At 28.9% G+C, this 12,734-nt stretch overlaps 1 protein-coding gene and 1 non-coding gene across 3 annotated transcripts; both read right to left on the reverse strand.

The window, feature by feature from the left end:
• Window positions 1-625: 625 nt before the first annotated feature.
• Window positions 626-10,957, reverse strand: Bm7401 (PA domain containing protein; the record flags this gene model as incomplete). 2 transcript variants are annotated; one of them, XM_043075863.1, is made up of 18 exons in its annotated part: window positions 626-904; window positions 1,316-1,429; window positions 1,562-1,818; window positions 2,177-2,342; window positions 2,593-2,699; window positions 2,985-3,069; window positions 5,614-5,743; window positions 6,328-6,539; window positions 6,733-6,886; window positions 7,023-7,108; window positions 7,216-7,359; window positions 7,612-7,800; window positions 7,995-8,092; window positions 8,290-8,521; window positions 8,684-8,826; window positions 9,123-9,289; window positions 10,188-10,334; window positions 10,821-10,957. In XM_043075863.1, 18 exons carry the CDS (start codon window positions 10,955-10,957, stop codon window positions 626-628), a joined length of 2,847 nt encoding a protein of 948 aa, XP_042931797.1. The 2 variants fall into 2 exon arrangements, with proteins under 2 accessions (XP_042931797.1, XP_001896393.2); XM_001896358.2 differs by lacking the exons at window positions 5,614-5,743; window positions 6,328-6,539; window positions 6,733-6,886; ... (7 more) ...; window positions 10,188-10,334; window positions 10,821-10,957 and having other exon boundaries at window positions 2,985-3,021.
• Window positions 9,463-9,534, reverse strand: Bm14533. Its single transcript has one exon. It is a non-coding gene; the product is annotated as a tRNA-His (tRNA).
• Window positions 10,958-12,734: the final 1,777 nt, after the last annotated feature.

A 12,734-nucleotide genomic window follows, 5' to 3' on the forward strand; every position in this document is an offset into this window, starting at 1 on the left:
GCCATCATTATATTATTATTTATCTCTCTTATTTAATTTGTCGCTTTTAAATTATCACTGCTTTTATAATCCTTCCTTCTTCGACCTCAATAAATTTTCAAACTAAAAAACAAATTATTTTTTTTTTTTTCTTTTAAATTTACAGATATTGTGCAAGAAAAGATATAATTATTTATCAATTTATTGTAAATATCTGAAGATTAGATCACTGAAAAAGTATTGCTTACCGATTAACGGTATCCATAAAATATATAAGTTGTGAACAAAAAAAAAAATTTTCTTTTAAAATTTATTCAAATGGAGCAGAAAAAAATTTTTCCATCTCATCCAATCATATTTCGTACACGAAAGACAACCCTCACACATTTGTTCGTTGAAAATCTATTACTTGTAGCAATAATTCATTCAAATTTTTGCTTCATAACAACAACATCAAAAAAGACTACATATATATTCTTGAAGAATATAAGGAAGAAGGAGGAACACTAGCATATACAAAAGACTAAATAAATTCTCGTGAAAAAAGTTTACAATCAAATTCCAATAACTGAAAATTTACAGCTAAAGAGGGAAAAAAAAAGACCTGAAAAAATAAATATAAACAGTTCATCTCACCCATATCAGATCACCTAATTCGTTGACAATCAAATAATCCATCCCATAATCGACAACTGACAGTTATTATTGGTCCTAATAATCTTCCAGGCTTCTGACTAATTTCCTGCATCTTGATTACTGTTGGTACCAGCAAAAAAAACTTTTTTAATTCAGCTTCTGTTGGTTGCATATTTAGGCCAAGCTGCCAGTAACCTATTTGTCGTATCACATTATAAAACATCACAGTATCGGATTCTGTTGCCAAATTATACAATTTTTGCATTTCTTCGATATTCTCTTCTATCACCTTCAACATTCACTGCATTTGTTTATAATTTGAGTAAATTGCCATCAAAATTTCATTATGATAATAATTGACAAATGTGAATTTATGATTGTAAGTTGAAGTAAAATTGTGTACTATCACTTGTGGATGGAATTACTTAGTTGAATTCTGCTTAAAATCGCACTAACATTTGATATTTTTACAGTGTACAATGGAAAAAAAATATTACACATTCAAATTTAGATTGTTTTTGCATAATTTTAAAGATATAAGCAATGAACTAATTACTGTATTTGTAATAAACCTTAAAGTTTCTCCTACTATGACACTGTAGGAAATACATCTACCAGAATGATAAACTAAGGAACGAACTTGATGCATTAAGCATTAAGACTGATAAATAATGACAATTTGGAGTTAAAAAAGACTAACTTTTTGCTTATCTTCGGTGTTATTTCTTGCGCTAACTGAAGCAAATCGGAAATTGAGAAGCACAGCTGGCAAAGAACTATCAATCACAATGACATCCTCCGAAAAATCAATGTCCTTAATTTTTTAAAAATGTAAAATTACCTAGGAAAGACATAAAGGGAAACAAAAAAGAACTTGAAATATCAACATTATATCAACATTAACTTGAAATAACAAAATTGAGTTTTAAATTCCAAATTAACAAACCTCTAAAAGATCCAATTTGCTCGAGAGATATTTATATTTACCATAGCAGGCAAAATTTTCAAATAAGGAGTACGGATTTGAAAGCCGATCAGAAAGGCGCACCAGAGCATTTGGATAATGAACTATATGTTCCATAAAAGCAAGACCCTCTTTATTATACAGGAAGACAGCCGGAATAACAATATCATCTTTGATTGTTTGATCACCAGACATTGCAAATGGTGGTAGCACATCGATACTTGTACCAATGGTATTATCTATAATGTATTCATTTTTGAAGAATAATCAAAATTAGTTGAAATTTTAAAATGAAAAACAACAGATTGATAAGATAGCCATCTTTTCTCCTATAAAGAAATTACGACTAATTCTGCAATCTTCAAAAATTATTTAACTTTAAACACATAAATCAATATTTCTGTTTCTCTTAAGCATTATATACCTTCTTCAAAGGATAATAAATCTGCATCACTCTTCACACAATAACTAAACCACCAATAATGTATATTTATATTTCTTCCTTCACAAATAACCTTTTCAAACGTTTATTTATTTTTCCTTTTTTAATATGCAATAAACCAACATATATCGAGAAAAGAAATTTTCAAGTATTACCAATAATAATGATACCAACAGCACCACTTCTTTGGACATAACGTGCTTTTTCTTGAAACATGCAATCTTGACGCTGAACTACTGCAATACGACCTTTCATCCTTGGCGCATTTGTTAGCGGACTACAAGCACGAAAAGGAACAGCAATTTGAACTTCGGCAATTACCTAAACAAATTGAAAAAAAAATTAATTAATTTCTAGGAAAAATAAACAAGCAGGCAAATAGTAAATCGACAAATAAATAAAAATAAATAATAAAGAGTGTATTCTTATTCTAATGTCTTCCACCCCTTTCAGTACAGCTAGAAAACATCTTACTGCGAAATTCCTCACATCCGGAAGAAAGGCAAATCTGTAAACCTATCCCTACCTACGGGTAGTAAAGTTACGATTATAAACACAACAAGCAACTTACTGCTTTATAATTCAAATTTTGGCCGAATTGTGCAGATGCAGCTCGCCAATGCAACTTCCCAAATATAGGCTGTGACACCACTTGGACAATTCGATTATCATTAAAACCTAAAAAAGAAAATGTAACGAAACAATCTATCAGCTTATGCGGTCTGATCACGAGCATATATTAATACTGATTGAATCAATTAAATTTAGTTTAAGGAATAAAGTCCACATGGAAGAAAGGCTCAGGAACTTGAGGGTAACTAGAAGAGTAACATTCTAGCATCTTATTCAGTAATTATTATTCATGCTTAATAAAGCAATTATAATGAATTCGACTTTCGAAAGAGAATCTGAACATTAAAAAAGAAAACGGTACAAAAATTTGTTCTTTAATAAAAAACAAACCAAATCCATGTCTATCTGAACCAGCTATCATGATCATTTCTTGAATAAACTCACTACCAAGAACGGCCCATTCCGGTGAAATAGCCTAAAAACGCAATATTCAATTTTTAAGCAAAATTTTGATTGCCCTTTCTCACTTTTTGATCATTACCACAACAGATTATCCAAAAGTTAATCTAAAAATTGGATTAAATTAGTGAAAATAATAGTCAAAAGTGATTTATTAATCAAATAAATCAAGCATGTTCAACAAAACTACAAAATTACACTAAATTTTGCATGCATCAAATATTCAAGCAAAATAAAAACAGGTAAAAAATTACATAATGAAATGTTGTTCTATTCATACTAAACATTCATTAAATAATATCATCGTAATGCATTATGCATTAATAGTATAAGAAATTAAACAATTATGCAGTGCATATAGTATACTAAACTCATAAAAGAAAATTTAATAAAAGAGCAAAATTGCTAAGAGAAAAGACTGATAAAATGAGAAGAGAAAATAAAAATGTGAAAAATAAAAAAAAAAAAAAAAAATTTAAACACAAAACTTAAGAAAAATTAAGCAGTTTGTTCTAACCTGAAAATGAGACTATAGCTCAAATAATGTTTCGAAGTGATAATAGTCAATGGTTGAAATTAGTAAACATATGGAAAAAAAAAAAAAAAAAGAAAGACTTAGATTTTATTCAATCACTTCTGATTGAAAATACTGAATAAGAGAAAGCAAATAAAAGAGATACAAAAAGAGAATATTTCAGATAAAAAAGAAAAAATTTACATTTGGCATAATATAGTTGCAAATATAAACTACAATCTGTTACTGTTGTTATTAAAATGACAATTCTACAGAATAATATGAAAAAACATTGACTAAGAAATTAGTAATTTTTTTAAATTTTAAAAAAAAAAAAAAGAAAAAATCCATGCTGTCATTAGGATCAGTTTTTTTTTTTTTTTTTAATGAAATTTATAAAAAATTAAATACTTATATTTCAATAACATTTGAATTTCAGAAAAAAAGAACACGCAATAACAGTAAGTTAAGAAAGAAGTGAAAGATATGTAATAGATATGTTCATAAATATATTTCTTTTCTCCGAGTTAGTAATTTGATATTTTCAAGTTAATAACTAATTTGATATTTTTTAAATTTTCTTTCTAAAAAATGAGAAAATAAAATATTTTGTAAAAATCAAATCATCATCTAAAACGTGCACAAAAAATATATATAAGTGAAAGAATAAAAAGTATTTCACTGATATGTATGTATATCATAAGGCATTAAGTGACTATCAAATCATATATTGCTGGTAGTTTTGTTACATTTCAAAGGATCTATCTATTAAGCAATAATTTATTTTAATTTTTTCATTTTCTCTCACCTATTATTCTCTTTCTACTTTATACAAGATTTCAAATCCATTTTTCTTTCAAAAAAAAAAAAAAAAAAAAAAAAAGAAAAAAAAAAAAAAAAACTAAAATTCAAAATTCTAAACAAACAATTAACAAATTTATCGAGTGCTTTCTAAAAATTAAACACCAGCAATATTCCATCCTAAACTGCACAATATTTTGCTCTATTTTTTAACTATAATTACATGCTTCACTTGTTATATTATTATTATTATTATCACCATCATCATCACCGTTATCATCATCACCACCACCACCACCATCATCATCATCATCATCATCACTATCAATATTATCATCATCATCATCGTCGTCACTATCACTACCATCATCATTATCATTATCATTATCATCTTTCATTTTCAAACATTCAGATGCGTTCGATTCATCTGCATTGATTGAATTAGCAATTGGTCGTCTTACAGGTGGTATTATTCGATAGCCACAAACAATCACACACACAACAACTGCAGCAGCAATCATAACAGAAATCCATAATAGGACAACAAGCATAATCATAGAAAGTAATTGGGTGACAGCAGCATGCGATGGATGAACGATGTAGATATGTGCTTGTTTTTTCACCGATTCTGTATCATCCAACATGCACACACTATTCAACATATTATTACTATCAGCCAGTGTTTCGGTTTCGGTAGTGAATTCATTCGCTTCGCCCTGAAAACAGGTGCCTTTGAACTTAACTTACTAATTTCTTTCTCCCCTTTTGTAATGATAGAAATGGGTCAAAAAGTGAAAGGTAAAAAGAAAAATTGCTTCTAAACGAAAGAAAGAGAGAGAGAGAGAGGGAAAAAAAAAAAGAAGGAATTTGTTATAAAGATATAAAATGATGGATAAATTTTTGAAATGAGAAATTTAGAAATTTTTAGGATACGAATTTTAAAAATAAAGGGCGAAGCGGACCATCCATCATCTACCACCGATCACTTATATTTTGCAAAAAAAAAAAAAAAAAAAAAAAAAAAAAACACGCAAAAGATATGCAATTCACAAATACTCCATGCAAAACCAATTAAAATAGACAATATTTAACATATTCAAATTACCATGATAAATAGCAAGACATTGTTCAAAATGAATAATAAGTAATCTATTCATTTTCTAGTCATAATCGAATACGCGAAACATTGAATCACTTTTCCTGTGATAAGCAATGTTCAGGTATTTTGAAACAATCAAAACATACCGAATCCGGTGAATGAGTTAGATGAACATGTCCATCAACTTGAAACTGCATTTGGATTCCCATCTTTTTCAACTGTTTTATATGTTCGACATTTGTTGCACTAAACGACCATGCACTTAGCCGTTTTGGCCTATAAAATCAAAATTAATCAATGTTTGGTGCCATATGGATAAAAGTACAGAAAATACAATCTGATTATTGCAAGGACCTTTACGTTTCAACTAAATCAATACATTCGCAAACGATTAATATTGATTCAGGAATATTCATTCAAAAGTTCAGAAGTATAATCATCCAAGATACAATACCTACTCCGCTAGTAGTGGATGATCATTGAAGTGTATACTTAAGTATTTTATATTATAAATAAGATTTACAACAAACACTTATACTAACACTCTACTAATATTTTATCTCATCTGTTGAGCATATGAACATTATGACAATTATGATGTATAAATATTGATTGCAAAATTTTAAAAAGAACGCTACACTAACACTCTACTGATATTTTATCTCATCTGTTAAGTTTATGCAAGTTACTCGTTGCTTAAACGAAAGCAACTCATTTGCAAATGTTTTTATAAAATCCTAGAAGCAAATTTCAGTAACATTTTAGCTGTTTATAAAATGTAAAACAAACATCTTACAAAACTTAGAACCTATAAAACTTGTAAAATAAAATTATAAAACTTATAAGACAAAAAACCATACATTGTTGGACAACTACTGATGCTTTCCGAATTCTTCGTTAGTTCGCTGACAACATTTTGTACAGTGCTACGCAATTCTTCTGCATAGGCTGGTAAATTATCATACTTTTCACTGATCACTGTTGCAGGGCATGCTGATCGAAATTTTCTATTCATTATTGCATTTTCATCATCAATTATTTCATCCGGATCAATAATCAAGCGACGAGGAAGCTACAAATTTTTTCATCAATACAATAAAAGTTAATTTTTGGTTCATTTATTCATTAATTTTTGGTCTTATTTGAGTTTACTATGATATGCTTTATATTTTCACTGTCAAGTGATATCTATCACCAAAGTAGTAGTAAAGATTCATCAAAAAACATAAAAATGCTGTTAGCATCGTTAGGCAAGTAGAGCTAACTTTTTCGCTATTATCAGTGTCAGCGATTGAAAGTGGAATAAAATGAGCTTCGGTAGTAAGAACATAGTTATCCAAGTCAATTTTCAAGTCAGATGGATCCGTGAAAATCATATATAGATATTTCAATGTTTCCGAAAGCACGAAAGAATCCATTCTGAAAACTAATTCAATAATATTTTTAAAGAGAAAAAGACAGGAAGAGAAAAAAAAAACGTGTAACTTTTTAGAATCTTAGAAGTTCTAATAAAGTAAGTTCATTTATGCAAAGAAATGACTGCATGGATTCATACCGGTCTTCATGATTCATCGAACGAATATCTCCGACAGCAGCAAATCCACATTCAACTCGCAAAAATTTATTCATACTATCCAAAATCTGACAAATAGTGAAAGCATTTTTTAGGATAAAAGCAGAAAAATCAAAATATTCTTTCAAAAAACTGTTTGATCGAACAAAAATTGAAAAATTCATCAAATACTTACATTTTTCGCGACATGTAAGTAATGCTCATCTTTGGTTGCTCTGTACAGCAGATAGGTGCTTTCAATAAATTCCGGTCGAATAGGATGCTGGGCCCAATGAACTTGCAAATCGTGCGTAAATGCTTCCGGTAAGAATTTGTGTCTCTAAAACAAAAGTTAAAAGTCAAAAATTGTTGCCAGGAGTGCAGAAAAATATGCCGCAACATCAAATAATTTAATTAAATGTAGTAGATAATTTACAGCGTTATTAAATATTAATTTAAACGGATAAAGGAGAGAATGATTTAATCACACAAACTCAATTCCTTATAAAAAGGGCTGTTTAAAGAATAATGTTGGGGAAACTAAAGAAAAAAAAATATTTTCCATCAATCATGAACCAATGAAAAAGCATACTTTGATCACTTGATAAAGCGTTTCATGAAATTCGATAGCTGCTTTCAGATCACCCTTCAAAACCTGTATACCAGGCCAAAATGCCAACAAAGAATCCATGTAAGTTCTAGCCGCAATTGTTGGTTTGTGCATGTGAACATCGATAAACAATGGACCTTTGTTAACATACCTCATTATAGCATCATAATGCTGCAAAATGCTGAGAATTACCTTACATTAATTAGAAATTAGATAAACTAATATTCGAATGCATCGATCGTCCATGTTATCTAATAAAACTAATTTAAATTATCTCAAAGTTTTTGTTGTCCGCATATCACAATCTCGGAACTAGTGCATTAAATTAATCTGATCATTTTACTAATACAGTAAAGAATCGCAACCTTATTGAAGCGATATAAGTACCCCTCGTCTCCTAATAAAATATATGCCTTCAAACAATACTCGTAATAAGAATCGATTCCTGCACCAATACCCGCATCTGCAATAAAACTTGATTTTCAAAAAAAAAAAATATATATATATATATATTAAATCTAAAATTGTCCGTACTATTGGATCATAGGTTTACAGAAAATACAGTTCATGCTAACATTAATGAAAAATGAATAACAGTAAACTAAATACATGTAAAATAAAGAAATGAATAACATAAATTGGTGAGCCAATTCACAATACCTCTTCTTATCCAATCTCCAGAATGTACATTTAAGACAGTGCCCATCAAATCACTTCCTCGATGTCTTTGAGCCCAAAGAAAATCCATCGCTATTCGAGCCTTCTCCTCATAAATTGGTTTACCTGTAAGTCGACTCAGCGCAGCAAATTCGAGAATCATGGTTCCTCCACAAGCTGTACAAGTGTCATGTTGTTGTCGGAGAAAATCTAACATTCCATACTTAAGATTTATCTGCAAATTGGATATAAAAATACTTCAGAAAAAAAAATAAAGCTATAATTTTTTTCCTGAAATTATAATATTCATTATAGTTGATGAGTCCTACTCAACCAGTAAGAAAATTAAATACTTTAATAACATTCATCACTTTAGAACAGCTAAATCCACTCTTACTCTAGAATAAGGAATTCCACTACTGGTATTGAAAGCAGGAAGAAGTCTATCAGCTAATTCAGCAGCCATCTGTAACAATTCGTCTTTATACCATCTCAAACGATTCTCGTCTCTGGATTGTACCAGTTTAACCATTACGTGACCTATAAAGCTTTACATATTTATCTCTTAAATATGCGTGGATTTTTCCAATGACAAAAGACTATAAGTGAATATTTATGAAAGCTTAGCCGTATCAGGAACAGTTCCAATCAATAGCCAGATTAAAAAAAATTAAAAGTAACAGTTTAGCAATCACTCGCATTTACGGCTCTATTACAAAGTCAATTTATTATCCCACTCCATGTATGATACAGTTATCAGTAGCTGATACACTATTCAACTAATCCTTAAAACTGATCTCATGTCAAAAATGAAAAAAAAAAAATCGAGAGTGTACCTGATATTAATCCTCCTACCATTCTAATATTCGTTTCAAAAACTGATACAACTAAGTTCGAATCGAAGCGAACATTCTTTACAACTCGTTCCACAGACTTTTCAAATTCATCCAATTCATCCAACACAACTAGCGCATCCAATGAATCAACAAGAGTTAATGAAAAACTGCAAGTTTTTTTTTTTATCAAATCAACTATTTTTTTTTTTTTTTTGACCTCAAAAATAAATCTAGTAAAATTGAACTAATGAATTTTTTTTTTTCAAAAGCACTAGATTAAAAATGAGTTATCGACCAAACAACAGACACGGTAATACAAAGTTTTCAAAAGAGTTCACACTGCCCAAGACAGGAATCGAACCTGTGTCGCCACGGCCACAACGTGGAGTACTAACCACTATACTACTTGGGCCGACAACTTAATCCCTAAATATGCTAGAAGTGAGTGCAGTATTTAATAAATTTCAAGGCAATTGAAATTTATTTAGTCGAGAAGAAATAAAAGAGATAGAAAGAGGTAAATTCTGAATTATGCAAAGGAACAATATGCATTCTTATCTTTATGACAAAAAGAAAAAATCTCTCTTAATTCTCAATTTTTGAATAAAAAGTTATTTCATAATTTTTTGGTGATTGAAATGCAAATTTGTTGACAATTTTAAATCAAATATGAAATTTATCAATTTTTGTTACAAAATCTCTCTCTCTTTTTTTTTTTTTCATTTCAACTTCTAATTCGGTGTAAAATTTTATAAGCAATGAAAACATTGTGTTTCTTGATAATGGGGAAAAAACAATGCATATTTTTCATTTTGTTTTTCAACATATGTTTCTCTTCTTATAACAAATACAAAAAAAAAAAAAAGAACACTGTCGAAAAAGCTAGGAACATTAACATACTTATTAAATAGAAATGACAATTAGAATTCTTTGAATTACAAAAAGAAATGGCTAAGATAGTTTAAAACACGAAAGCTTTAAACAAGTTTTCTAAATATTTTTTGTAAATATCAACTAACATCAGCAATTAAAAAATAATTGAACAGTTAGTAGAAAAAAACTTACTTCCCTAAGGCGTCATCAATATCACCACGTGGTGGTGTAACACCTCGTTGTCGTCCTTTACATGACAATGGCATTAGTTCATCATGTGGATATGCATACTTCATGTACGAATTATACCCGTGCATGAACATTTCTTTTGCTTGCAACCTGTAAGAACATAATATAAAATGAAAAAGAAAAAAAAAAAAGATGAAAAATGTTTTTTGGCATATAAAAGATTCATCGCCCCATTTCAAATAACAAGAAGTATGTATTAAAGGAAGAAGCAAATCTTAGTTAAGAAATTTTTCAATTTTCTAGAACTGCTCAAATATTTGCTATTGTTTGAACTACGTAGCATCATATTTCAATATTAGCTATTGATAACATCAAATCAAGCAGCAAAATGTCAAATAACCAAAAAATATAGCCACTGATTGAATAAGAAAGGAAAGATTAGAACGGCTTATACCATGAATTGTAGTACTACTTGTTAACACACTACCAATAAATTATTATATGCTGATAATTTCAATGTACACTTTTATAGAGAGAGTAAAAGTATAAGAAAACTTATCAAACAGACTGCTATTACATCTTGGCACTCTAAGCAACAAGTTTAATATTAATATTTAATAATTCATTCGAAATTACCTGAGGGCAATTCTATCAATTTTTTCATTGTCGTATGCATTATTGCATGAGCTTAATCCGATATATATGTGTAGAAAGTATATACTATACATAAGTTGATTCATTGAACTCTGCCATCTCCATATACCGTCTAGCATATTTACGGCTTTAGGACGAAATTAAAAAGTACAATTAAATGAACACCAGAGAAGTGGAAATATAATTAAGTGTAAAGCCAACTTCACCACTTACTCTTATACATGTCGAATCCACAATCCTGAAATTACTTGCAAATAATTATTTATCAATAAAATATCACTTAAGAGCAGATTGCCACGAACATTATTTATTTCAACAGTGTTAAAACAAGCAATAAAGTTAGACATGAAGGAATAACATCCTAACAAAGTTAGTTCAAATAAAGTTAAAATAAAAGTGAAAAAGGATAACATAAGATGACCTGAAGAGAGAGATAATGATTTCCTAAGCATTTCATTAGTTTAATATTACTTCAAATTTACCAGTATTCTTATTATGAGGTTTATTATCCATTTCTAAACTTTTATTCTGTCTCTGCACCAGAAACAAACAGAAAGTTCAATGCAAAATAAGTATTAAAAGTACCTATTCAACATGGTACAATTACAAGCTATTAATTTATTGCTATGTTTCAATTTATTACAGCGCTCTTGAGCCAAGCTGAGCTGTATCTTGATCGTTTGACCTATATAAAGTAATTTTTTCTAACTTCTTATTTAAGTGGATGTATGATAGTTTGTAAGAACAAAAATTCATCAATAGAAACATAAACATCATTGAAACTATAAAAAGTAAACACAGTAATTACACATGCTGATTAAAGATCACTTGTCAAAAAAATAATACACCGATATGTACTGCTTTACGAACATATATCTAAATTAAATATTTTAGAAATTATTCACATTCTGCCTAATATAGTTATTAATTTCTCTTTGATTACTAATCACAAATATTAACATTGACACTAACATATATTTCCTTTCCAAACTTACACAGTCCAAAAGTTAGCTTCAAATTAGATCAAGAATAACCATCATAATCATCGATATATCGATTGAAATGAAACAATTCCGTCATTGCTCACGAATAACACTAAAATATCCACAACATTTACATCCTTTCAAACACTGAAAATCGTAAAATCTGTAATTCGTTTTAAAAGAAGGTACTTTCAGATTTCTATTAGGACAAACACGGCAAAACAATGCTAACAAATGGTATCTAAGAACATTGTACGACAACAGAAATCAATACGATTGATATCCACAAAAAAAGCAGAGAAATTGATGATATAGAAAATAGAAAATGATGGCTTACGTTTTCTTCCAAAACTTGTTTTCTTTTTCTTCTTCAGCAAAATATTATCAGCAAAAAGAGAAAGAGGAAGAAAAAAAAAAAAAAATAGTTCAAACCTTCCTTTCATTCTGCAATTTCGGATATCTTTATAAAAACCATTTTAGCATTCTTTTTCAAGCTATCTTTTTTTGAAAATATTTTAGTCGATGAATAAGTTATCTTAAACTTTCCACTTTAGTTTCATTTTATAGCTTTAATCGAAAATATCCTGAAAGATAACAAATGTTATTTTTTTTTCCACTTCTTTCATACTTTACTTCACTGAATCAAAACTGAAATTACTTTTTCCAAAAACACATTTCTAAAGCACAAGAATTGTGAATAATTTCACGAATAACTTCTAAATGTCTAACTTCTGTTTAATAAATGACTTCTTCATTTATATAACTTACATTCTCGGAACTGTATCGCTTCCTATCTTTCAAAGAAGACACATATTTCACCATTGTGAATCATTCATTTTAAAACAATAACACTGAAAATAAAAACTTAAACAATAGTTGAAATTAGAATGTTTTAAAATTTAAAATTTCACTC

This window comes from Brugia malayi (assembly GCF_000002995.4).
Source record: "Brugia malayi strain FR3 genome assembly, contig: Bm_v4_ChrX_scaffold_001, whole genome shotgun sequence".
Classification (NCBI taxonomy): domain Eukaryota; kingdom Metazoa; phylum Nematoda; class Chromadorea; order Rhabditida; family Onchocercidae; genus Brugia; species Brugia malayi.